The sequence below is a fragment of the Schistocerca cancellata genome, chromosome 9 (assembly GCF_023864275.1).
Source record: "Schistocerca cancellata isolate TAMUIC-IGC-003103 chromosome 9, iqSchCanc2.1, whole genome shotgun sequence".
NCBI classification, from domain to species: Eukaryota; Metazoa; Arthropoda; class Insecta; order Orthoptera; family Acrididae; genus Schistocerca; species Schistocerca cancellata.
This window is the reverse complement of record NC_064634.1, coordinates 11,818,564-11,846,547: the sequence shown is the minus strand read 5'-3', so window position 1 is coordinate 11,846,547 and position 27,984 is coordinate 11,818,564. Positions and strand designations below refer to the sequence as shown.

General features: G+C 41.3%; 2 protein-coding genes across 3 annotated transcripts in view; one reads left to right on the top strand and one right to left on the bottom strand.

Moving 5' to 3' along the window:
• Positions 1 to 85: 85 nt before the first annotated feature.
• Positions 86 to 23,051, bottom strand: LOC126100281 (ADP-ribosylation factor-like protein 6-interacting protein 4). Its single transcript, XM_049910881.1, has 2 exons — positions 22,206 to 23,051; positions 86 to 597 (listed from the first exon to the last, which is right to left on the bottom strand). Exons 1-2 carry the CDS (start codon positions 22,721 to 22,723, stop codon positions 465 to 467), a joined length of 651 nt encoding a protein of 216 aa, XP_049766838.1. The 5' UTR covers positions 22,724 to 23,051; the 3' UTR covers positions 86 to 464.
• Positions 23,052 to 23,055: 4 nt separating this feature from the next.
• The window catches only part of LOC126100279 (fructose-bisphosphate aldolase-like), a 150,964-nt gene continuing 146,035 nt past the window's right edge, over positions 23,056 to 27,984 (top strand). The window contains exon 1 of one of the 2 annotated variants that reach the window (XM_049910877.1): positions 23,056 to 23,194. The gene's annotated coding sequence lies outside the window, so the exon portion shown is untranslated. The remainder of the gene's footprint in view (positions 23,195 to 27,984) is intronic. The other variant, XM_049910880.1, reaches the window with a different exon arrangement.

The window sequence follows — 27,984 nt, the reverse complement described above, 5'->3', positions numbered from 1 at the left end:
GTTCTGGATTTTCCATTGTTTGATTTTTGCATGACAGGTTTTATTTTAGATGCAAAGGAAAAAGAGAGAAGAGGGTGTAGCTTCTGAACAATTGTAATTTTCCAAAACAATGAAGACTAATTTATTCAACTCTAAAACATATACATACATTCTCACACTCATTTACTTGTTAAGTATTGCGAATAAAACTCAGTCTTTACACATTATCATATTTTTGTACTTGAACAGAATCCCACAAAGTTACTTTATGGAATAGTAGGTATGAGCTTAAAAAAAAAACAACATGAATAATCTGTAACCAAATTATTCTCAAATGTAATATGTGTGTAAATGCTATTGATCTTCAAAATGGAGATGAAATTACAATGTGTGTGAATGAAGAGAAGTACTTCACAAGTTACTTCTTAATGATTATAACATGTGATATATACAATGAAATAGCTATCCAACAGTACAATATATTACTATTTAGGCTGCAGTGTAGCAAGTTTAGCTTGGAAGAAAGCTCCATCACCCACTGTTGCCTGTCGATTAATTTCACGATGGCGTTCCTTGCTCACAATCTCCTCCAACACTTCACCATCTCCTTTTATCAGCCTGTAACATATGAGATCAATGAAATAATGCACCTGCCTTTACTCAAATTATTACAGCAAAAACAATAAAAAGCAAACAATAACTTATTGTAATGAAAGGATGATCTCTCCTTACAAATTAATTCCTGTTACTATGGACGGGCTATCTTCTATTTCATGATTATGATGCACTGTTTTCCTATGCCACTGAAATTAGCACTGCCTCCAAGAATTATATTATCAGACGGACATCTACATCTGTTCTATGGCCAAATATAATTATAAAGAAGACATTTGAGCTGTAGAAGAAGAAGAAGAAGAAGAAGAAGAAGAAGAAGGGGGAGGAGGAGAAGATCAATAAGTATAATTAAAGGTAATAAAAATGCTTGTAATTTTGATGCTGTTTATTACAAGTTCACAATTTAAACAAAAGCCATTATTTGCTTAACCTATCTGTGCTCATTAGGGCAGGCGGATAAGGCAGGTGGGTGGTGATGTTTAGGAGACAAAGAAGTGAAAGTACAACAACCTGCAGTCTGGAACACCGTCCTCTGCTGCCTGAAGTGGTCACTATCTGCAGTGTATGTAGCTTACGTACAGGCATTGGCAGAGTGAGTGGGAGGGGGGGGGGGGGGGGAGAAAGAGGGTCCAGGGGGCACAGAGTACAGAGTTTGCATTCATTAAAGAATTCCTCATACACACAGACGTACTCATTTTCATGAAGAATGATAATTTTAGAGTCTTGCTCCACCTGCTACATTACGGGTAACTATAATTCAATTAAAATTGCTTTGTGATTGACAGATTGCAGTAGTTGGGGGTAGGGGAGAGGGGTCAATATTACCGGTGTGCACCAGCCATACTTCATAAGGCAGTGCACATACCTACAAAAGAGGCAACTAAGCGAACATGTGGTGCTCGTGAAAGAATTATGATTGCATGGCAGCTGTCCCCTACCACACAGCTCATTAAATGCAAATCATTGGGCACATAATTACCAACATTCAGTATTATATTACAGCCAGAAACATACATTTCTTGTTAAGACCCCAAAAATCTCGCAAAAAAAGAAGAAAGGAAACTATCTACAGGTATCATTTTGTGTCTTATGAAGTAGCTGTACCTGTCCAACAAGAAATATACTCAAAAAACCCTCTCAACTGACTCAGTCAGTTGGTAGTTGATGGTCGCAGACACATCACCACTCTTACAGTATTCTATGGAAGCCATTTCATAGATATTTACCAGTGGAGGAATTGTGTACACGGTGGTTCATTTTATTTCATAAGTGAATGGCCAAAGTCTCGCAGAATATCAGTTGCAAGGATGTACATACGGAAACATTTGGAATGAATTGTAACATTAACTTCACTGAAGACTCCAGAATCCAATAACATTACCTTATTCGGTTTGAGCTCTCGAGGAAGAATGAGCTGCCATCCCTCCACACACATTCATACACCTAATTGAAAGTGTCTCCAGCAAAGTTCCAGACATCGTAAAGACACACCCCATATTAATGTCAACTAATAGGTACCTGGGTTCTTTTGAGCAGATAGTGTGCTCTCCACTTTCAAGTTAATTATATTAGTTATTATCAGAAGTAGATTTCTTGTAAAGTTCACCGTAATTCTTTTCAATAAACTCACTCTGATGGCATCTCTGTTCTTCATTTATTAGTGATAGCTACATGCATTCCTATCAGAAGTCACACTTTATCAGTTTACTACACAATAGTGCTGCCGCCTGCAAAGGGCACCATGAGAAGAGCTGCAGCACAGATAGGTAGGAGGTCTAAACACTTACTCGGGAGAATAATTCAGGACACCTTGCCTCCACCAGTGACATGCTTTAGCCTGATGTATCCATACAGTCCCAAGGTTCCTGCTCACATATAGATAATCAACTGAGGTGGTGCTAGCACAGGACAAGTTAGCCAAAAAGCTTAATTCTGGTTGTTTCATACATAGAAATCTCTCCACTGTGTTCACCTACAGACAGGACTGTCAGCATTCTTTCACTCAATACTGTACTATCACATAATCTTCTGGGACAATCCATCTACGGTGAAAAACAAATTCTACAGAAGTATAAAGTACGAATATTGTCCAGGGTGATAGCCCAACATCTTGGACGAGCCTCTTCAGGAACCTTGGGATGATCAAACTTACTAATTTGAGAGAAGAGCTGAAAGATAGTTCTTCTTGGAACATAACCCTTGCAAACACATACTTCAGTGGGAAAAAAATATTTGCCTTTTTTTCCAATGCAAACAAAACACTAAGTCAAATGACAGTTTAAACACTGGGGACTCAGTTCCAAATGAGCCATGGTGTTGCAAATTCTTAGGTGATGGTGCTGATAGCAACACAACATGAAATCTGCTTAAAAATAAGTAGAATCATATTCTTATCATAAAAAAAAATGTAAATTCCAAAGCACTACATACTATGTAGTATGGAATGTTCCGGTCAAACAAATCTACTGATGCCAGAAGTTGACTCCTTCCCATAAGGTAATGATAATGTGGCGTGCAACATCGTATTTGCACAAACAGAACAACAATACAACACTGACAATATTTCTTTTGCATATTTGTTTGTTTCTGGTTTGCAGGTTGTGGTGACAGACTGATCTGTAGTGAAGCTTGAGGTCTAGGTTAGATTGGAAGGCGCCAGTTTGGTTGTGAGTTGGCGAAGCAGTATCAAACACTGTAGTTATTCCACTTGATTTACTCGCATCTATCATATTGTATTCTAACATTGGAATTTGGTGTAAAGGAACATATTCAAAAGTTGGTGAAACTGCAGAAGGAAGCGGTTAGGTGCACAACTGATCTGTTAACAAGACAATCCTTTTAAAATGCATTAAAAGAAGTAAACATGTTAATTGGTCCTACACTATTTATATACTTAAATAATCAAGCATGTAAAAACAAATTGTGTTGCTTTGTCGTACAGTGACATACATAATTATACTACAAGGTGTAGGAATGACTATCACTTAACAAAGAACACAGCTTAATCTAACTGGCAAGATTCCACAACAAATTCCCTGTTGGCATTAAAAACCTGAGAGAGGATATCACTATTCAGAGCTAAATTGTTATTTAGAATTAGTGTGTCCACACAACATTAAAGACAATACAGAAGCTACACATCAAACCTTTATAATAAAACTGTAAACTAAACTCAAAGTAAACAGCTACTCATTGCAAGTTTTTGTTTCTGTGTTAGAACAGTTTTCTCATTCTGTTTCAAGCACCTATTGAGACCAATATATCCTGAAGAAGGTAGAAAGGAAGACCAAGATAAGTGCTCAGAATGTAGAAGAAAAAAATAGTAATATGTGCAAAACTGTGTTTGCTAGTGCAGTGTAGGATAACCAAGAGTGTTCTATACCAATGATGTTATATTAAACCCCAAGATGCTACATAAACATGGTTTAAAAATGGCGACCAATAATATAACATGTTATCATAGCACGAAAATATAAACATAAAATACAGAATCACACAAAATTCTAATACTATTGAAGGACAACCACAGGAAATTGAGGGTTTTGAGTGGGAACCATCTAAAATTTAAAATAACAACCACAAAATCTCTATAATAGTAAAATATACAAAGATGAAACAACCACAGAAACACAATACAATATTAGTTTCCAAAATGCACAAAAACACAAAATAAGTGCAAACTAACTGTAACTGTTATCAAAATCATCACCTGATATATATAGTTCAAATTAAAAGACGGATACCAATACAGAAAGCCAAAACCGGATACCAACAGAAAAAGCTGAGAAGTAATACCAACACATACAATGAAAAATTGCAAGAACGAAATCCAGTATTGGAAACATCAGTTGAGTTATCTAGGTCAACTTAAAACATTGATATCCATACAGAAAGCCAAAAACCGAAAGCATTAGAAAGAGTCAAAAAGTGATACCAATACACACAGAAACAAATCATGAAAAGTAACAAATGATGTTATTGAAAACACCAGTTGAGTTGTATTGTTCAACTTAAATTGCCAATACCAATACAGAGAGCTAAAAATCACTGAGACTAATGAAACACAGCATCAAAAACATCGGTTGACCTACATATCTCAACTGAAAAGTCCGGAAGGAAGGAATATTAGAGTTAAGCATCCTGTCAACAGTGAAGCCGTTAGATATGGCACACAAACTCAGATTATGAAGGGATGGGGAAGGAAACTGGCCATGTCCTTTTCAAAGGAGCCATTTTGGCATCCACCTGGAGCAATTTAGGGAAATCATAGAAAACCTAATACTGGATAGCCGGATGCGAATTTGAACCACTGCCCTCCCAAATGCGAGTCCAGTGTGGTAATCACTGCACCACCTCACTCGGTTGGAAAGGCTGCTGAGAACCAAAATTTATGAAAGAAATTATACTTGATACCACTTCGATAATAATTTACAGTGCTGGTTTCAGAACATTTTTTCCCTAACAAGCGACGTATCATTTGCCCCCACCTCCCCCTCCAGTTGCCTCTCACAGGCATCATAAATTGCCTTTCCTTGAACTCTTGGCAAAACCTTTAAAAATAAATAAATCTAATGATCATGACAGAGGGCTGTTTCTTATTTTAAAGTAAGTACTATATACACATTCCTCTGTAACAGAGATCAATTTCTAAATCTTATTCCAATACTAAATATTAAGAGAGGGCACAGTTCACATTTCCACTAAAAGTAATTTTTGACATTTTTAAAGCTTTTGTGGAAAAAAGTTGTTATTACAGGATGAATCACAGCTAATAGCAAAAACTGACACTGTTAAAGTATATGGCAGCAGAAGCAAAAAATGTTCCAGCAAACATGAGTCCATAGACTATCTGTCAGTAAAATTATTGTGAATGTACGGTAACGAGCTACCACTGACTTCAGTATGAAATATTGCCCTAGTTAGTACAAATGTATTTTAAGTGTAAACTTTTTGATTAAGTCATAACATAACTGGGCTCAAATTTCAACCATGGCCTACACTACCTAGCGCATCGTTGGAGAATGTGGTACACGCATGTTGGAGGACAGGCACAATTTGCTGCTGATGCAAGACGACAACTAAGGCATCAATATGGTCCAAGATGGATAGATCTCTGAGGTCACCTGACATCACTCCTCCAGATTTTTCTGTCTGGGAGTCATCCTAGAAGTGGCGTGTACATAACTTTCATTGATACAGATGAAGAACTGGAACAGTGAATTCTGTAGGCTTGTCAAAATTTATGAGGTGATCACTCACAGCAGACATGAATGCAGGGTTGTGTCCAAATGCCAGAATATCACATGGAACACCTTTGTTAACAGGTGCAAGTGTACAGCAAATTGTAATGTGCTTAAATTTCATTGTTTTTATTGTTAATGTATGCTCCAGTTGAAACTCGAGGTCAATTACGTAAGGGCTTAATTGAAATGTTTACATATCAAACACTTTTGTACCAACTTGGACAATGTTTGATACTGAAGTCACTGGAGGCTCGTAACCACAAATTGGCAATTATCTTGCAAATGGCTCATTTGCGGAACCATTTTTAATGGGACATTTTTGTTTCTGCAAGTGTTATACTTTCAGCCATGACAGTTTTTGCTACTAATTACATTTCATACTGTATAAAAATTCTGCACTTGAGCACCAGAGTCCCAGTTTGGAACCCCATGCACCAGTTTGTGTCACTTGGCCCTTAAACCAGCGCTGATAATGTAATATACTACGTAAACAAAACAAAGAAATGAACCAATGGACTGAAAAAAAATTACCAATATTGTAACTTTCAATTATAAAATTTATAAATCTTAACTTAGACATCAATAACAAAAGATCTAACTTTCAGACACAGATTTTTCCATGAGAGAGAGACTGACACTCACGATCAAACTGAACGGTAATAAAAAACAATCAAATATATTAAAATTACACAATTTAACAATAAATTTAAAAAATTGAATTATTAAAAAACGAACCAAAATAAAAACATCAATGGCATGCATGAAACAAATCCAACAGAAAACTCCCCCTCCCCACCCCAAAAAAATAAAAACTACACACACTCTTCCATTGAACTTACAACCCACATCCTACTCATTTTCCCTCTTATTTTCATGATCCTCTGGAAAATACAGAAACCCTGAGAAACACACTTCTGCCAGCAATATTCATCGAGGAGGAGGAGGAGGAGGAGGAGGATATTAGTGTTTAACGTCCCGTCGACAACGAGGTCATTAGAGACGGGGCGCAAGCTCGGGTGAGGGAAGTATGGTGAAGGAAATCGGCCGTGCCCTTTCAAAGGAGCTATCCCGGCATTTGCCTGAAGCGATTTAGGGAAATCACGGAAAACCTAAATCAGGATGGCCGGAGACGGGATTGAACCGTCGTCCTCCCGAATGCGAGTCTAGTGTGCTAACAGACTGCGCCACCTCGCTCATCAAGGATCCCACAGGATGAATAGCTGCTTTTGTCCCTCCCTGGAACAGATTTTACAGCTCTTCAACATCACTCAGTTGTATTTGTACAGGCCCCAGTCTCATAGTTTTAAAATTTCAAGGTGTAGTCCACGACAAGGTGGTTGTAACCCCATCTGTTAATCCTGTATAAGAACCAATTCCACCTGAAACATATTATTCTATTAGAGAAACCAAAACACCCTTAATACAATTTTCAACCACCAGAAAGGCAACATCAGGAAGAGAATCCACATCCGAAATAAAAGCACCCCAAGCCCAAAGACCCACAATCTCATCATGCCCCCTCCTACACCTCTACTTATCATAACTTGGCTCATCAATTTCCACTACCATACCATGCTGCCCAACAGGTTCTCTATACTTAATAAATCCACCACATACCTCCCTAAAAAAAGAAAATCAATCTATTACAGGTCATTTACAAACACCACTTTCATGCAGGGCATGTCTTGCAGACGACTCACAACAAAAATAATAAGTTAACATCACTAGAAGAAAGAGACTGATCCCTGCTCTCTTCAACCATGTACCACACCTAACTGACTGTCACAAATTATCTCAACAACACTTCCACATGTAGCCACCTGATGACTGCTGGGACAAAACCTTTGTCAAGCTGATATTAACACCACATTATGATATCTACAACACTCCGATTAAATCTAAATTTGATAAAAATTTATTAGTTGACTCCTGATCTTCCTTTTCCCACCACAACATACAACTACTAAATATTAATTTTGGATTCACTTTGCAAAAATTGTACTGCAGGATCAGATACCAATAAAACGAAATAATTAAACAAGGGAATAAAACAAAGGATAAATATGTAACACAACTATTACACATAAAATAGGACTCTATCTCTGCAACGGATTAGCACAGAGTGTAAACATTTTATTTTTGAAAGGAAATTTTTTTTGCACGTAATTCAATGTTCATGTAAATTATAATCACAGTTTTTGCTTGTTACTAGGACAACCAAAGAATCTATGAATGCTTTCTTTGACCTCATGTGTGGATACATTATTTAGTCATCAACAATTATACTATTCAGCCATGAACAGTTACGAAAATGAAGCAATTTTTTTTAAACAAATAAATGTAAAAATCACTTAAAGATAAGAATATTTCTTCAATAATAACAAAAAAAGAAAAAAATTTATTGATTTTCGAATATGCAAGTAATAATTAAATTTTGCTTTAAAATGCTTACTAACAGATCTGTACAGTCACAACTCTTTCAGATTCAAACAATAATGTCCATTACAAAAAGTTAATAGCAATCTGATATCATTCAAGAAAATTTTATTAATGACTAACATGGTTATTGCACCATATCCATATATTTAAAATTACTAACTAAAACAAATCATATCAGGTATCTAAGAACTGTCTTATCATTTTCTAGTAAAAGATCAGTAATGATTTAGAACCTTCAGGTTGTTTATGAACGTCGTCATCTAGCACAATGGCTCAAAGACGCCACATGGCATCAAATGCTCAAGTTTGCCGGCGGTGTATTGGTGTTAATTCATTTCAAAATATATATTTACATAAAAATATATAATTATATGAAATTGCTGTTTAATTTTTCTGCAGTATGGCTTACAAATACAACTTTTTGTGTTTTGCTTTTACCTGTGGGAATGTCTTTTCGATGCTAGTAATTAGTATTTCTATGTGTAAAAAACAGGTTTATGTTGTGTTTTAATGCAAGGAAATTTCTGGTTGAGAACAACAATGAATACTGGAGATGATTCGCCGAAAGGCATCGACAGGTACACAAACGAAAGGTACAGAGCTTTGCTTTGCTAGCTTTCGGAATGAAATTCCTTTCTCAAGCTTGAGGAAAAAACACACACACACACACACACACACACACACACACACACACACACACACACACACCCTGTCCCCCTACATTGTGCTCAGTTGGCTGCCAGTTCCTTCCTGGCCCAGTGTGAGTTTGTTGGAATGAGGTGGGAGTGCAGGGTGGGGTGGGGTGGAGTGGAGTGAGGGACAGAGAGAGGCGGGAGGCAGTGAGGGGGGTGGGAAGTATCTCGTGGGAGAGTGAGGAGCCATTTGTGCGCTCGGTAGAGGGGGCAGGTGGTAGATATGGCTGGGCACGCAATTTCACAGACTAGGGCATGAGATGGCAGCACACAACTAGCTGACAGGTATTGGCGGGGGTACTGGGACAGGGGAAAGAGTGTGTGTGTGTGTGTGTGTGTGTGTGTGTGTGTGTGTGTGTGCACCAGCTCTTCTGAGCTGTGCAGATGGCAGCTATCCTTACAGCACATCCTTCACTCCCGTAACCTTCCTGGCCTAAAGCTACGGTAACTCGCTGTCCCCCCCACCCCATATCGCATGCCCAGCCATCTGCCACCTGCCCCCTCTACCTGCACCCCTTGCTAGCCCACAGATGGCTCCTCACTCTCACACAAGCTGCTAGGTGCTTCCCTCCAAACCCTACTCTGCCTCCTGCCTCTCTCCATCCCACATCCCCCCCCCCCCCCACCCTGTGCCGCCACCTCACCCCAGTACACTGACCGTGGGCCAGGAAAGAGCTGGCAGTCAACTGACCACAATGTAGTGAAACAGGTGAGTGTGTGTGAATGTATGTGTGTGCATGTGTGTGTGTGTGTGTTTTCTCCTACATGCTTGAGAAAGGAATTTCATTCCAAAAGTTAGCAAAGCTCTGTACCTTTCGTTTGTGTCCCTGTCAACACAGCACTTCTGCCTTTCATTGAGTCATCTCCTTTATTCCCACATATTTTGCTGTGTTGTTGTCTTTACAGTCAATGTACAAAATGGTTCAAATGGCTCCGAGCACAATGGGACTTAACATCTGAGGTCATGAGTCCCCTAGAACTTAGAACTACTTAAACCTAACTAACCTAAGGACATCACATACATCCATGCCCGAGGTAGGATTCAAACCTGCGACCGTAGCGGTCGTGCGGTTCCAGACTGAAGTGCCTAGAACTGCTTGGCCACAGTTAATGTACACACAAATTTCACATATGTTTAAAGCTGTATGAATATGATGTGTCTAATGTCATTGTAAAATGTGATCCATGCACACATCACCTACTGCTAGTACTACTACTACTACTACTACAACTACAACCACCACCACCACCACCACCACCACCACCACCACTGCCGCCATTACTACTCACATGCCAATAATTTGTCTCTCTAACAGTATTTGTGATTAATAAATGAAGTAATTAAGAATGAATGGTGCAATTCACAATCACAACACTTGAAGTAGAAAAAATTTCCTTATGAATTAAGCATTCCTCTTATGGGTTCACATGAGTTTCTCTATATTATGGTGCAACATCGATGCCGGTGGAAGTCAGGCAGGAAACTGACTCCCGGGATTGGAATGACTCCTTACCCTCTCCCTTAAAACCCATATCCTTTTGTCTTTCCTTCTCCTTCCCTCTTTCCTGACGAGGCAACCGTTGGTTGCGAAAGCTAGAATTTTGTGTGTATGTTTGTGTTTGTTTGTGTGTCTATCGACCTGCCAGCGCTTTTGTTTGGTAAGTCTCATCATCTTTCTTTTTAAATATATTTTTCCCACGTGGAATGTTTCCCTCTATTATATTTATATCATTAATTTGAACCAGACAAAAAGATGTGGTTATCAAGGTGTGCTGATTTTAATGTATATTTCTTGAAGGAATCTGACAGAAACACTGATCTAGTGCTACTGTTAGCCACTTACAATTTAGTATCAATCATAAATTCCCCTACCTGAGTTGCTCAAGATAACAGTAATCTTATACAGTAGATGATGTAGACATACAACAACAGGAAGATGAAACACATGCCTATCCTGTGGTAAATAGATTGTAAGAGCTTGATACACAGTTAGCCACATTACGTAACTTACAAGCTCCAAGTATAGTTTAGAAAAACTCAACGAAAACAATGAGGCTGGTTACTGACAAATTTACTAAATATTTTAAAGAAAGCTTAAAAATGACCATTTTTGAAAGTAGTTTGCCTAAAAAGATAATTAAATATAATAATGAGAAGTCATTAAAGAAACTATCGATCACTACGTGTACCAGAAGCTCTACACAATGAAAATGGGGCATGTATAGCACTGCCAGAACAAGTAATGTTCCAGAAAGGCTTCGTTATTATTAAAAGTACTGTGACACATTAAGAAAAGTTTTTAAAAATACCATGAGTGTGCACATCTTATCTGAAACTGACAGCTAAGGCAATACAATAAAATCAATATCGACTATAGTTAACAGAAAGGCAGAGAAAGAAGCCATAGAAGATGACATTATTTATATTAAACAGAAGAGGAGTGTTGTAAATGACAGTTCAAGTGTAGCAGATTATGTTTAAAAGTGAGGAAACTGGTACAAATACTTCAGAAAAGAAAGCAAAACATTACACTGAAGAAGCAACAGAGAGGTTAATTATTTAGTGAAATAAAAATTAATCTTAGATTCTTATCTGTAATATAAGGAAGGTCACCATGGTTCTAAACAGTGAAAGTGCTCATGAAATGGATTGCATCTCCCATTAAGACACTAAAAATTGTGACACTATAATTTGTAACATTCTTATTCCCTCACATAATGCATCAGTAAGTCATGGTGTTTCCTCCAACAGACTGAACTATGGCATCATATGAGCTATTTGTAAAGAGGGTGACTCCACAGGTGTCAATTACTACCACTGAGTGCCACTCCTTACATCATTTTCTAAAATTTTTGAGATGATAATGTACTCCAGGGTTGTAACCAACATGTGTAATAATGGATTGATTATGTTGCCAATCAAGTTTGGATTTTTACAGGGCCACTGGCATTACAGAAACATCCAATTCCACCCGTTTACAATGACCCATGACGTTGTGGAGTCTCTGGCACAGCGTCCTATCTTTGACTCTTATTTCTTTGCACTGCTTTGCTCTAGCTTCATCGCGGCACGTAACTTGTTCTTCTGCCATGTTTGTTCATTTTGTCTCAGTGATTAATAAATGTATATTTGATACTTAGTGTGTGTTATTAGCAATTAACCATACATGATAACCACAGTGGTGATCCCGACACTAGCGTCGTTTCATCGCAAGTTATTTTGTGCTTGTTTTCATCATTTGCGAACTTCATGTGCCAGCCCACATTGTTTCCGCCACAATGGATCTACCAGTGTCTTTCGGTGTGAGTGTCACGCACCCTATTAACTGTGCCTGTGACCACGAGTGGTCAAGTGTACCCAATGCAAGTTAGGTTAAAAGTGAACAATTATTTATGCCTGGCCAGGCCGGCGACCACCTAACCATAACTGGCTCAACATGGCCACCATCTAGCATGGCAGCGCAACAACAGCCGCAACATGGCAGTGCACGCCGCATAATGACATGTGGACGATCTTCCAGTTAAAGACATTGTGGTTTATCCTTCGGGATGGTTTGACGTGCCAACGAAGCTCCAGAACTGTGAATCAAACATTTCTATGCACGAGGTTGCACATTCTTATATGTCTAGTGTCGCAGTACGCCACCTACCCCACCCCCCACCCTCGCACATGATCGCGGCGACACCGGTCGCCTCGCCCACACCGGTTTCCATGACTGTTGCACCATGACCACCTTCCACCCATTTTCATAATGGCGCAAGCCGTTCCGCTGATGCTGGTTTCCGGGGCATCCCCCCCCCCCCCCTTCCCATGGCTGCGCCGTAGCTCCTTCCGCCCATTGTTTCAATGGCACCAGCCATTCCATCCGCGCCGTGTTCTTCGTCGGGCCTGCAGTTTGGATACACCGTGCCGACTTTTAAACCCGCCCCCACCCCCCTCTCTATACCATGTGCTGCATGCAGCCAACCCTCACGCAGACCTCGGGCGACGCACTGTTCACCACTACCGCACTTCCGGTGTCGGAGGCGTCCTGCTCTGCTCGCGTGGATCTCCATCTGCTGGTGCTGCCTCAACATATGTTGCAGCAGGTTTCCCAAGTTGCCTGCTTTGCAAAAAGATAACCCTATAACTTGTTTCGCCTTAGTGGATCACATTCTGGACATCCACGGTATTTCGGATGACAACGCCCATTTTGTCTGGCAGGTGAGTCACCTCCAAGCTCATCCGGACCTCATCAGTGACTTGCTTCTCTCACCACCCGCCTCGCACAAGTATTCGACGGCAAAAGCACTGCTCATTGAGTGCCTTTCTCACCCTCCAGCAGAGGGTATCCACCACATTATTCACGACGAGCAATTCGACGACTGCACTCCTTCGCAGTTTTGGCTGCGCCTAAGTGCATTAATCAACAATCAAGCATTACCTAACACTGCGCTTTGGACATTGTGGATGGTCAAAATGCCTTTTTATCTGCAGCTTCATCTACTGCCTCATGTCACCAACCCACGTGAGGTTCATTTACACATGACAGATCGGGCTTATACTATCATTTGTCACTGACGCCCCTGTCACGGACGACGTCTCGATCACCCTCCGTTGGCACACCTGCACCTTCAGTTACGCTCCCTGCTGGCAGAGGCCAGTGTGCTCGCATCGGCACCTCAGCTGCCAGTCAGGAGCTGCCATCTAGCGGCCTACGGGAGCTACTGCCTGTGCCCTCCTGAAAGCCGCTGACCTCGCATGAGCAGCAGCCAAATCTGCTACTGGCCCCGACACACTCAGCTGCGGCCCCCTTCCGCTCCGCATCGCCCCATCCGCACCGCCCCACCATTGGCCTACCCGCTGTGCTTGTTCCATGCTACTTTCGGGGATGCTGCCCGCAATTGCCACACGCCTTGCGCCTACCCAAATGATTTTAGCGGGCTCGTTTAGGCGTCACATCCCGGAACATTCCTTCACGGTGCCTACCGTCCGACTTCAGCAACGCGATGCCTCTGTGCCACAGACTTGTCATTGGGCAATCGCTTTCTCGTCGACACTGGCACCGACGTTAGCATTATCCTGGCCAAGCACGCTGGCGACACACTTTCACCGACTACCTTCGCCTTGATCGCCACCAATCATTCTCCTATTGCGGTCCGTGGCTCAATCAAGATGTCACTTCGCCTATCGCCGGTCGACACCTTCCCTCGGACCTTCCACGTAGCCGATGGATGAACCCTGTGATCGGGCTGGATTTTCTGCATCATTACGACCTTTAACCAGACCTGAAAGCCACTGCATTCTGCCTCTGGCTCTACTGTGTCTGGTTCTACTGTTCTGTGCTCACACGAGTTCAGCATGACTTCGCTCTCCGCCTCCTTGGCTAGACTTTCCACATGTGCATCCCTACTCGAACGCATTACTGTACGGCTCTCCGCCCTGTTGGACATGCGCTCACAAATTGACGAACTCCGCATCCAGAACACCGCCTTATCCACCTGCATTGCCTCTACCTCCTACCTCCGCTGAGTTGTCACATGCACGGTGTACAATACGTCGTCTATATGCAGGACCACAATGAGGCGATCCAACACATGCCTCTACTATGTCTTCTCGCCAACCTGCTCCAGTGTCGAACATTCCACCACCCACTGTTGTTCTCTCATCATTGCAGACGAGTCTCCAAGACGCACCCACATGCCCCTCATGATTCTTCACACCATGTGGCTCCTGTAACACACCTTCCATTGTCGACTACAGCTGATGCCCCGCCTACGTCACCTCGGTTCATCAAGGCCACACTGAACTGGCGTTGCCTGTGGATCCCTTCTTGCCCCTCTTGCTGACCTCGCTTTGCGAGTATCGGCCATCAGTAATGGCACTTGTCGTAGGATTCGCACCACCAATGGCCCACCTGTACGTTATACGGCCAGGCACCTTAACGCTTCCAAACTTTTCTGTGCCAAGGAGATCATTCAGGTTCCGCTGGCTTCAGGTGTCCTCCGCCCCTCCGATAGCAACTGGTCTTCACTCATTCACCCTGTTCCTAAAAAGGACAGCACCTTACGCATGTGCGGGACTACAGGTCCCCTAACACTCGCACCATTATCGATAACTACACTATTCCTCATGTACAGGATTTCACACAATTACTATACGATTGAAATTTTTTTAGATTGTTCCAAGGTATACCATCAGATCCCTATGCATCCACCAGATATTCCTAAGATTGCCATCATCCACCACATATTCCTAAGATTGCCATCATCACATCCTTCAGACTATCTGAATAATGTTACATGCCTTATGGATTGAAAAATGCTGTGCAGACATAGCAGCAGTTCATTGATTCCATTTTGCTCCCTCTGCCACTTGCTTATGCTTGCTTAAATGATATAGTAATCTTTTCCTCCTCCACTGAGGAACATCAAGTTCACCTCGATGCGGTTCATTCGACCCTTGCTGCCAATGGCGTAGTGATCAACCGTGATAAATCTCGACTGTGTTCCACATCAGTGACCTTCCTAGGCCATACCATCTCTGCCGGCGGCCTCCGACTGGCGAGCTCCCGTGTCGAAACCGTACTTGATCTCCCTCTCCCTGAGGATTGTGCTCAGCTCCGTTGTTTTCTGGGTAAGGATAATTTTTATCGCCGCCATATTCCTCAGGCTGCCTCCGTCCAAATGGCCCTCACCGACGCCCTCTCCGGCAACAACACCACTGGGAAATGGAAGTTGGAGTGGACCAAACCCACGCTCGATGCATTTGGTAACATTAAAACTGCCCTCGCCAAGGCCGCCACACTCGCCCACCCTGACCCTGAGGCCCGTGTCTCGATCACTACCGATGCCAGTGACTCAGCTGTGGGTGCTGTTTCACAACAGCACACCGCCGACTCCACCCAACCTTTTCCAAGAAACTGACTAACAGCCAGTGTAAATGGTTGGCTTTCGACTGTGAGCTCTTCACGAGGCGACTAAACATTTGTGTAGCAACCTCGAGGAACCTTTCATGATCTATACAGATCATAAGCCATGTCTACCTTTCCCGCATCTGCGCACTAACCACACCACTGAATCTGGAAGAGCTCGCCTGACTTCAGGCCGAAGGCGATGATATACAGCGAATAGTATAAGACAATGAGTCATTGCTCTCTGTCCAGTCCCATAGGCTACACGGGTTGATGATCCCTGTCCTTTGTGACACCTCTACGGGTACATCCCGCCCCCTGGTCCCTACCGCCCTTCGTCACGGGGTCTTTACTCCCTTGCACAGCTTGGCCCACCCTGGAACACAAGCCATGACACGGCTGGTTATGGAGTGCTTGGTCTGACCCGGCATGAAGCACAACTGCTCCATTGGACCAATGCATGTGTTCCGTGCCAGCACAGCAAGGTTGGCAGGCATGTTCAACCTATACTGGGCAAGTTTGACATTCTAAAGGGGTATCTTCGGCACGTCCATATCAATGTCGTTGGTCCCCTGCCCCTTGCCGAGGGTTACAGATACATCTTATCGATCATCGACCGTGTGACCTGCTGGGTCGAGGCAGTCCCTCTTATTGACATCACGGCCGAGACCATCACATGTTCTTTCGCCTCGGCACTGGTTGCTTGTTTTGGCTGCCCCCTGTCTCTCACGACTGACCAGGGACGCCAGTTTAAGTCTGTTCTCCTTGCACGGCTCTCCAGCGTAGCCAAATTTCACACCACGGCTTACCACTCGCAGGCAAACGGCCTGGTCAAATGGTGGCACTGCACACTCAAGGCCACGCTTATGTGTCGCAGTGGTCTATGCTCCGAGGCTCTCCCATGGGTCCTGCTGGGTATTCGTTCAGCCCATAGAGAAGACTTGAACGCCATGCTCGCTGAGATTCTATATGGCGAATTCCTCCTCCTTCTGGCTGAGTTCGTTGAGGGTATATTGTCAGCTGCTACCGTGGATCTTCCCCCTCTGGTTGAAAGGGTTCGTACACACGTCGCACGCCTCCATACTCCTCTTCCACGCCCTCACCCCACCCCACCTGTGTTCATTCACAAGGACCTTGCTTCGTGCGACTTTGTGATGCTGCGGGATGACACTGCGTGAGCAGCCTTGCAGCCGCCTTATTCAGCCCTCACCACGTGCTCCATTACAGTAGGAACACGTTTGTCATCCACCCACACGGATGACCACAGACTGTGCCTGTTAATCAACTGAAACAGGTGTGGTCACTCACCGACCTGCCTCCCAATGCTGCCGACCTGCCTTCGGCCGACGTCTCTCTGGCTGCGCAGCCGTTGGAGCCACGGGACCCTTGCACCGCTGATTCTGATGCACCTACTTCTCATGCCGGCTGCCACGTATAACCACCACGCTGGCACAAACATTATGAATTCGTGCGATGAAGCTTCCCTCCGCCGTCCTCTGCACTACTGGGGGGGGGAGCACTGTGGCATCCCTGGTGCGGAGCACTCTTATTTCTTTGGACTGCTTTGTCCTAGCTTCTTCTCGGTGTGTAATTTGTTCTTCTGCCATGTTTGTTCATTTTGTCTCAGTGATTAATAAATGCATATTCAATACTTAGTGTGTGTTATTACCGACCAACCATACGTAATAACCACATCATTAATATGGAGGAAACAGCTACTTCGGGCGTATACAAAATTACGACAATAATGTCACTACACACACACACCATGCCAATGAACGCAAACAAAAATAAAAATTACACAATAACGTTTCACTCCAAAAATAAAATGAAACTAATGGGACAACTGTGGAAAATTGGGGATTTAGGGTAGGGATAAACTAAATATACAACAATAAAAGAGCACTGCACCATCCCAAAACAAGTAAACACACACACACACACACGCGCGCGCGCCAAAAATGCCACATATATGTGTCCCTGGCCCGAGCTGCTGGAACTCAAGTCAACCATATGCTGTCGCCACAAATGGGACACTTAACACATTCAGTAATAAGACCGAACATCTGCAGGAACTGTATGACAGACATCATATTATCACCCATCTCACTTGCAATGATACCAAGTGAGGTGGCGCAGTGGTTAGACACTGGACTCGCATTTGGGAGGACGACGGTTCAATCCCGCGTCCGGCCATCCTGATTTAGGTTTTCCGTGATTTCCCTAAATTGCTCCAGGCAAATGCCGGGATGACTCCTTTGAAAGGGCACGGCCGCCTTCCTTCCCCATTCTTCCAAAATCCGATGAGACCAATGACCTCGCTGTCTGGTCTCCTTCCCCAAAAACAACCAACAACAACTTGCAATGATACACCTCATGAATGTTACTGTCATGTCCATACTTAACATAAAAGCAATTAAGAAAATTAGGTAGACATCTTTCCACACAACAAACACCAAATTAATCAGATGTAACAAAAAATCCAAATAGGTCTACATAATAAAAAAAATCTTAATAACTCACTGAAAACACTTCCACAACACACATTACAACGCCAAGTACCTAAACTCAAAACCACATTAGGACGATGACAACTAAAACTCAGATTAACCCAATACCACATGTTAAACTCAGCATGCCCACATACACCACCAGAGGGCACCATCAAATACAACAACATCTACAAACACAATCAACTCAAAAACTCCACGCCGTAATGATGTCACACTATAACACCATATTTCACGGGTCAAAGCAGACAGGTGTAATTCGACGCTTTCGTTGATGTGGGCCACTCTACTGAGTGAGCTACTTATACATTTGCTGGATACTTAATGAAATCTTTTAAATGATAAAATATAATCAGTTGGAATTTTCTGTGACTTATTGAAAGCATTTGATTGTGACAGCCACAATATTAGAGAAGTTACGTTTTTATGGAACACATAGTTCAGCAGATGCCTGGTTTAGTTCTCACTTAAGAATCAGAATGCAGAAGTCTCCTTAGAAGCGTCCGATCCCACGTGTCGGCTTTGACCCGTGACGTAAGGGTGTTGTGTGTGACGTCATGATGGCGCGGAGTTTGATTTGGAGTGTGGCGTGTTTGTAGATGTCGTCGTGTTGTGGTTTGTTGTGCTCTCTGGTGGTATGTGCAGGGTTTTCATTTGTGAAATGGGCTCAGTTTGCTTTTGCTCATTATCAAGAATTGTTAAGAGTGTTGGCTGTGTTTGTAGTGGAATTCGTTTCAGTAAGTTAACAATTTTGTGCGAAGGTTCATTTAGTGTTGTTCGCTGTACGTCGTGTGGTAATTTTAGTAAAATTAATCGGTTGTTGTTTTTGTTCAGGAATGTATATGGCAGATAAAATTAACACTGCGCAGGTCAAGGGAAGTGTCCGATCCCAATGTTTGGCTATGTATGTTGGTAATGGTATCGGGAGATGTTTTTGAGCTATATAGGCCAAGGGAAATGTTTGATCCTAATTTATGGGATCGGAAGCTGCTGTTGAGCTGTATAGGTCAAGGGAAGTGTCCGAGTCCAGATGATATTGTGTTTAGTGGCATTTGGGGAGTTTTGTGATGTCGATTTTTTTCGTCATTTTGTGTGGTTTTGTATGGGGGTGGGTGTCTAAATTTGTTTATATTTAGTTTGCCCCCACCCAAAACACCCCATTTCCCGCGCTTCTCCCGTTAGTGTCATTAGGCTTTTTTGGAAATTGTGGGCGTTTTTTTTTTCGATGTATTTTCGTCCTCATAATGTGTACGTAACGACTTTATACGTGCCATATTGGAATCTTGGTTTGTGGTCGTTTCTGCCATATTTGTGACGTCATGGGTCAAAGCAGACGGGCGGGATCGGACACTTCCGTATTTCCCTGCTCCTGTAATACAAAATGGAATTCCACATAAACTGCATGTGGAGAAATTACAAAGAGAATATCACAGTGCTCAATCTTTGGCCCACTACTCTTCTTGCTGTATGTTAATGCTATGTCATTTTACTTGAATCAGGAGGAGGAATTAGTCTTGTCTCCAGATACTAAAAGCATTGTTGTGAAGTCATGCAAGGAAACATCAACAGAGAATACAGTAAATGATGTTTCTTTATTATCCTACTTTCTATTAGGCCTATCCACAAGAAATGATTAGCAGCATAGAAAGTTCTAAGTTATCATGTCATAGGTATGCATACTGATGACAACTTAAAAGTGGAAAAACCAATTAGCAGACTTTTTAAAATGTTTAGGCTCAGTTCTTTTGTCATAAGAATTATTGCCAACTTTGGGGATACCGAAGTCTGTAAGTTGCACAGTCTCAGTCATTGTTGTCTTATGGGATAATTTTCTAGGGCAATTCTAATAGTAATCTCAGATTTTTACAGATGATTCATTTGCCTATAATGAAGTACTGTCTGACAGAAGCTGCATAAATATTTGGTCAAATCTGGATAAGATTTCAATGTGATGCAAAGATTTGCAACTTGCTTTCAATATACAGAAACATAAAACTGTGCACTTCACTAAACGAAAAAATGTAGTACACTATGACTATAATTGCAATGAGTCACCACTGCAAGAAACATAAAACTGTGCGCTTCAAAAGACGAATAAATGTAGTACGCTATGACTATAATAGCAATGAGTCACCACTGGAATCAACCAACTCATGCTAATACTTGTGTGTAACACTTCATAGGAATATGAAATGGAATGGTCACATACGCTTACTCGTGGGTAATGCAGGTTGTGGACTTCAGTTTATACAGGTGAAATGCTACTTGTCTACAAATGAAATTACTTACAAAACACTTGTGTGACCCATTCTAGAATATTGCTCAAGTGTGTGGGCCTTTACTAAATAGGACTAATGTGGAGCACTGAATATAGGCCTATAGAGAGAAGGGCAGCAGAAATGGTCACGGATTTGTTTGACCTTTGGGAGAAAGTCACATGGATGATGAAAATCTGAACTGGCACAATCTCAAAAGCAGACATAAACTATAATGAGAAAGCTCACTTACAAAGTTTCAAGAACTGGTTTTAAATGATGAATCTACAAAAATAAAACAACCCCTTATTTATCGATCACACAGAGTTTGTGAGGACAACATTAGATTGGTTACAGCATACATGGCTCAGGCATATAAACAATCATTCTTCCTGCATTCCATACATCAATGGAACACGTAGATACCCTAATAACTGGTACATTGGAATGTACCCTCTGTCATGCACTTCCTGGTGGTTTGCAGAGTACGGATGTGATGTGCTTTCAAATGTAAACGGAAGATGTTTCTTCTTTACAACTTATTCTACACCATAGATGAATTCTTGAACATGAAATAATTTGAAGTAGTCAGCATTTTTTTTCCAATCGTTTTTATATACACATCTGTGTGTGTGTGTGTGATGCAGTTTACTAATTATGATACGTGAATGACTATTGAATCAGTAGCACTGACCAATGTCAAAGTTAGGTTGGAGTAGAAAATTTTATTCTAAATTGGTGAAGCCAATAAACTTTAATGTGGAATAACAGTTGTGCAAACAGATTTCATCTGCAATATAATCCGAGGCTGTTGTTCATTTCATATTAAATGCTCTTTTTTTGTAAATAATTAAAAATGAAAGATAAATTCAGAAAATCTGTACTACACAACTGGCAAATCTCTTGATGTGTAATTCTGTTCATATTATGTTACATATAAGGTAAATAAGCATATTTAAAATGCAATGGGGCCATTAAATCTTACCCGGCTTGGTTAAAACAAAGGTAAGTAGTAAATATAATGTGCTCTGCATAGTTTGCACACATATCAACAAATTTTTCTGCCTATTTTATGCCATCACTGACAAAAAAGAATAGTCTAAAGTATGTTCATCCACATCAGACACCAATGTGGATATGCCAAGGACCACAAAAGGTTTGTTGAACACACAAGTACTTCAGTGCACTAGTATAATGACATTTATATATTGATACAACGGAAAGGACAACCAAAATGGTCAGCCACCAAACTGAGAGACAACTCATTTCTGATTCCTGAAAACGAGATAATTTTGAAGGAGACTAATGGATGCATACGAACATTTAATTTCCAGGACAATGCTATTTAAATGGAACAAAATATACATGTAGAAATCTTTAGTGAAAGAAGCACAACTCTGCAAGGTTTACTTTCAACAGTGTGTAACGACTAAACTTTTTTGGGGCGGCTAAAATCAGATGTATAATCCAAGTATAACTGATTGCATAGAGCCTCGAGAAATGCTAGGGTTTCTGCTACAAGCATAGATTCTATCACTGGTATGTTACAATGTTGACTTCTAATTAATAAACAACTTGCCTGTATCTTCCAGTTTCTTCATCAAATACTCGTCGCACAATACTCTGCTTCTTTTCCCACTCTTCTTTCGTCATTGGTGCCATAGATCTGCAAGCGGTCTGTGAAATCGTGTCAACAGACGGCGAGGTTTTGACTGCATCCTCTGGCAGAACTGGTCCAATGATTTCTTCGTCCTTGCTTTGCCTCTTCTTCCTTTTCTTTTCCTTCTTTCTTTTCCTCTTCTCCTTCTCTCTCTTCACTTTCTTCTTCTTTTCTCTTTTGTGTTTCTTCTTTTTCCGTTTTTTTCTCTTCTCCTTCGTAGAAGATGAACTTGTGCTTAGTGATGAATCACTATCTGGTGATACAGATTCCGATGATGATTCACGTTTCTTCTTTTTATGCTTTTCGGTCTTATGTTTCTTTCGTTTCGGTGAACCATTCTCTGAGCTAGACGACCTTCTCTTTTTCTGAAATAATTCAGTAATTTCATTTGGCGCCTGTGCTTCAGATTTAGTGTTGGAATTTTCTTCAGCATTCATAATATTGTCGGGAAACTGTAAAATCAGGTTTCACACGTTTTGCTTACGAAAGTGATTAATTGTTTATGTACAAACATTCTGAACTGAACTGCTTCACGATAACTCATTCGTACTATAGCGTATGGTCCGTGCACTAAACGTAAAACTAATTTGACACTGCAGCGAAACAGGTCCAGGAAACATCATAGGAGCAACAGGAAGTACTATGTGACGCCTTCAACATCAATTATAATATCACTTAAGTTTAGTGCACGTAAAAATTACTAGCGTGTTATTCGTCTTCCACTTGACAACAAACATATCTAGAAATCCACCGGCAACACATGTGCTGCCACCTACCAGAGACTTAGCATATTACAGGCAGTAAATAGTTCCTGCCTCTGCCAAAAGGGCGTCCGATTCGTCCTCTTTGCCCTTGCCGTGCTCACAGCAGCTTCAACCAGGGTACCTCGCTGAGAAACTTTACGTTCGGTAAGTAATACGAGTTTGTAACTGTATGCCATTTCTATTATGTTGTATCTTGTGAATCACTAAAGGCATATTTACATTTTTTTGTTTCATGTATGGAAAATCGTTACGATTACATGTTTCCTAAGTATTTCAGTGAGCATCAACACTTGGCACAAATGAGGCAACATAATGGTATATTAGCATACTGTTATGCTTTTCCTGCGATGTCAATTTGAAATTTAACAAACAACTGGAATACAATTACAATAAGGTATTCAGTTTACATGAGATCAGTAAATGTGGCCTACAGTGACCAAGAGTAGAATTTTCGCTAAAGTTTTAGTTTGATATAAACCTGCAGGAAAACATTTTAATTGAAGGCTGTTGCAAAATTTTCACCTAAAGCTGTCGTTTTCTAGAATATGTTGTATCTTTGGCCTTCCTGTCAATACCTTGTAAGGGGGCGTGGCTGAAATTTTAAGTCTTCTTTTTTTTCTTTTTAGCAATGTGTTTAGGCCATTGTTGATTTCCTTTATTCAAAATCGTTGAGTGATCAAATGTGAAAGCAGTACTCTAAATCTTTCGTCACATATTATATAATAAATTTGAAGTAAAGACTAATTTTCACTTTCTAGGCTCACACTCCCAGGTATGTTTCCATTGATTTCGATTTTTCGAGTAAAGCATCTGTGAATATGAGTGTATCAGTGCAAGTCGCCAGTCGGAAAGTGGAATCGGGTATTAAACACTTGTATCAGCTTTATTGTAATTTAGTGCTACAGAAGTTGGCGTCTTTAGTTCCAGGCAGTACCGGTTTGTACATTGTAATAACTTTCCAGTTATTTTGCAACTAAAATTACTCCAGGCATTTTGGATGGCGAATGCCTTCAAAGTATTATGATTGAATTGTTAATTATCTCAAATGAAATTCTCACTCTGCTGTGGCGTGTGCGCTGGTATGAAACTTACTGGCCGATTAAAACTATGTGGCGGACCGAGACTCGAACTCGCTCACGTGTCTCGGTCCGGCACAGTTTTAATCTGCCAGAACTGAAAATGTGCTTCTTCAGCAGCCTTGAATAACATTGTGAAGAGTGCTGCGGTTATAATGTTTCAGTATTTCCTTTCCCCCACAAACTTCATGCCCATATTTCAGGATTTTTTGTTCGTTTATGTAGCGATTTCGATATTTCCGACATTCTCCATTGTTGACCATCACTGAAGGAGAGACACATACACGATAAATGTCCATTGATAATGTTTTACCAGGAAAACTTGTGAACATTTAATTGCGAAGGAAATATCATTCTGAGTGTACTGGTTTATATGTCTTACTAGTTATATCGTGCATTAAGGGTGGGGGGGGGGGAGGAGGAGAGGAGGCGGCTCCGGATTTTTAGTGTGGTCTTTCAGCATCGCTATTACCCGACTATTTATATTTTAAGATTTAGGTGTTGAATAACAAAATACTACTCGTACTTTTTGCTCAATAATCGGCAGTAATAATTTCTCTATCATTAAAAGAGATAGGCCCAATTCTTATTTTTTAATGTTTTGGCCTGTAACTGAAGTGACAGAAGACGCTTGGCAACGAATTTTCGCGTAAATAAGGAATAACTTCGCAATAGCTTTTACTTACCTACATTGTCGCAACGACGGCTTTTGCTTCTTGTAACGGCGGTGTGATAACACGTTGGCAGGACTGTTGGGACTGAACTACTTTAGATTGGATTCTTGAGCGACGCATTATTTTGCACCAGACTACCATACCATAATACTTTTAGGGTTCTACTATCATCATCATCATCATCATCATCATCATCATCATTTAAGACTGATTATGCCTTTCAGCGTTCAGTCTGGAGCATAGCCCCCCTTATACAGTTCCTCCATGATCCCCTATTCAGTGCTAACATTGGTGCCTCTTCTGATGTTAAACCTATTACTTCAAAATCATTCTTAACCGAATCCAGGTACCTTCTCCTCGGTCTGCCCCGGCTCCTCCTACCCCTCTAATGCTGAATACATGAGTCTCTTGGGTAACCTTGCTTCTCCCATGCGTGTAACATGACCCCACCATCTAAGCCTGTTCGCCCCGACTGCTACATCTATAGAGTTCATTCCCAGTTTTTCTTTGATTTCCTCATTGTGGACACCCTCCTGCCATTGTTCCCATCTACTAGTACCTGCAATCATCCTAGCTACTTTCATATCCGTAACTTCAACCTTGTTGATAAGGTAACCTGAATCCACCCAGCTTTCGCTCTCATACAACAAAGTTGGTCGAAAGATTGAACGGTGCACCGATAACTTAGTCTTGGTATTGACTTCCTTCTTGCAGAAGAGAGTAGATCGTAGCTGAGCGCTCACTGCATTAGCTTTGCTACACCTCGCTTCCAGTTCTTTCACTATGTTGCCATCCTGTGAGAATATGCATCCTAAGTACTTGAAACCGTCCACCTGTTCTAACTTTGTTCCTCCTATTTGGCACTCAATCCGTTTATATTTCTTTCCCACTGACATTACTTTCGTTTTGGAGATGCTAATCTTCATACCATAGTCCTTACATTTCTGATCTAGCTCTGAAATATTACTTTGCAAACTTTCAATCGAATCTGCCATCACAACTAAGTCATCCGCATATGCAAGACTGCTTATTTTGTGTTCACATATCTTAATCTCACCCAGACAGTCTATTGTTTTCAACATATAATCCATAAATAATATGAACAACAGTGGAGACAGGTTGCAGCCTTTTCTTACGCCTGAAACTACTCTGAACCATGAACTCAATTTACCGTCAACTCTAACTTCTGCCTGACTATCCATGTAAAGACCTTTAATTGCTTGCAAAAGTTTGCCTCCTATTCCATAATCTCGTAGAACAGACAATAACTTCCTCCTAGGAACCCGGTCATATGACTTTTCTAGATCTATAAAGCATAGATACAATTCCCTGTTCCACTCATAACACTTCTCCATTATTTGCCGTAAGCTAAAGATCTGGTCCTGACAACCTCTAAGAGGCCTAAACCCACACTGATTTTCATCCAATTGGTCCTCAACTAATACTCGCACTTTCCTTTCAACAATACCTGAGAAGATTTTACCCACAACGCTGATTAAAGAGATACCTCTGTAGTTGTTACAATCTTTTCTGTTTCCATGTTTAAAGATTGGTGTGATTACTGCTTTTGTCCAGTCTGATGGTACCTGTCCCAACTCTCAGGCCATTTCAGTTATCCTGTGTAGCCATTTAAGACCTGACAATCCACTGTATTTGATGAGTTCCGACTTAATTTCATCCACCCCAGCCGCTTTATTGCACTGCAATCTATTGACCATTTTTTCCACTTCCTCAAATGTGATCCTATTTCCATCATCATTCCTATCCCATTCTACCTCGAAATCTGAAACATTACTGATCGCATTTTCACCTACATTGAGCAACTCTTCAAAATATTCCCTCCATCTGCCCAAGGCATCCACGGGATTCACCAGCAGTTTTCCTGACCTGTCCAAAATACTTGTCATTTCCTTCTTACCTCCCTTTCAAAGACCGCTAATTACACTCCAGAATGGTTTTCCAGCAGCTTGACCCATAGTCTCCAACCTGTTTCCAAAGTCTTCCCATTATTTCTTCTTGGATGCTGCAATTATCTGTTTGGCTTTGTTACTTTCTTCAACATAACTTTCTCTGTCTACCTGGGTTCTGGTATGTAGCCATTTTTGATACGCCTTCTTTTTCCTTTTACAGGCTGCCTTGACTGTATCATTCCACCAAGCTGTTTGCTTCATCCTACTTTTACACACTACTGTTCCAAGACATTCTTTAGCCACTTCTAGTACTGTGTCCCTGTACCTTGTCCATTCCTTTTCCAATGACTGTAATTGACTACATTCAACTAACTGGTACCTTTCTGAGATCGCTGTTATGTACTTGTGCCTGATTTCCTTATCCTGAAGTTCTACTAAGGTGCGAAAAATTAGTTGGAGCTATGTCGTCACTTTTCATCAACAGGAAACAATTTTACTGCGTCGAGTATGAAACTGTGATTTTACATATAAGTTTTATTTGGAATAAGTTCCTTCCACATTTAACCGCCGCCCTATCGTCCTTACGGCGATGAATGTATGTGGGTAATTCATAAGTTGTAAATTTGTCTCCTTGCATTGACATTTGGCACATATTGCCGGCAACATGGTTAGAATACGAAGCGAAGTGGCTCAGTGGGTAAGAACTGGGCTTGTACTCGAAGAAGCAGCATGGTTCTTCTCTAGCAACCATAATTGAACTACCACGCCGTTGCCTCAGATCACTTTAGCCAAAAGCAGGAAACATTTCGTAATGAACCTGAAACTCCAAACCAGAAAATTCGCTGTCAAGGGCCGTGAACTGTTTTGTTTTGTGATTTGGGTAGTCACGCTTTTTGACACAGCCAACGCTTGTTCGCAATGGAAACCACTATGTCATTTCGGCGGGGTCCCCGGCGTGTTTGCGTAGAAGTCATTGGTTTCCAGCGACGTTGATAACAAATTTTTACACAAAAGTGGTATCATCCCGGCTAAACACTTGCGAACATATACTTCAAGTACCTGTAATTCGTTTCATTGAATATCCTTGTAATCTCAACTATGCGTGGTCACTATACTTTTTTTTCCCTTCAGAAATATGTTTTCTTAAGAGGACGATAACTTTCTATGATGCCAAAGGACGCGGCCAGTTGGGTGTCTCAAGAGCTTGTGCTCATGTCAGAAATAAAGTTACCGAGCGAGAATCCAACCCAAGCTGGTCATCTTGGTTTAGATTT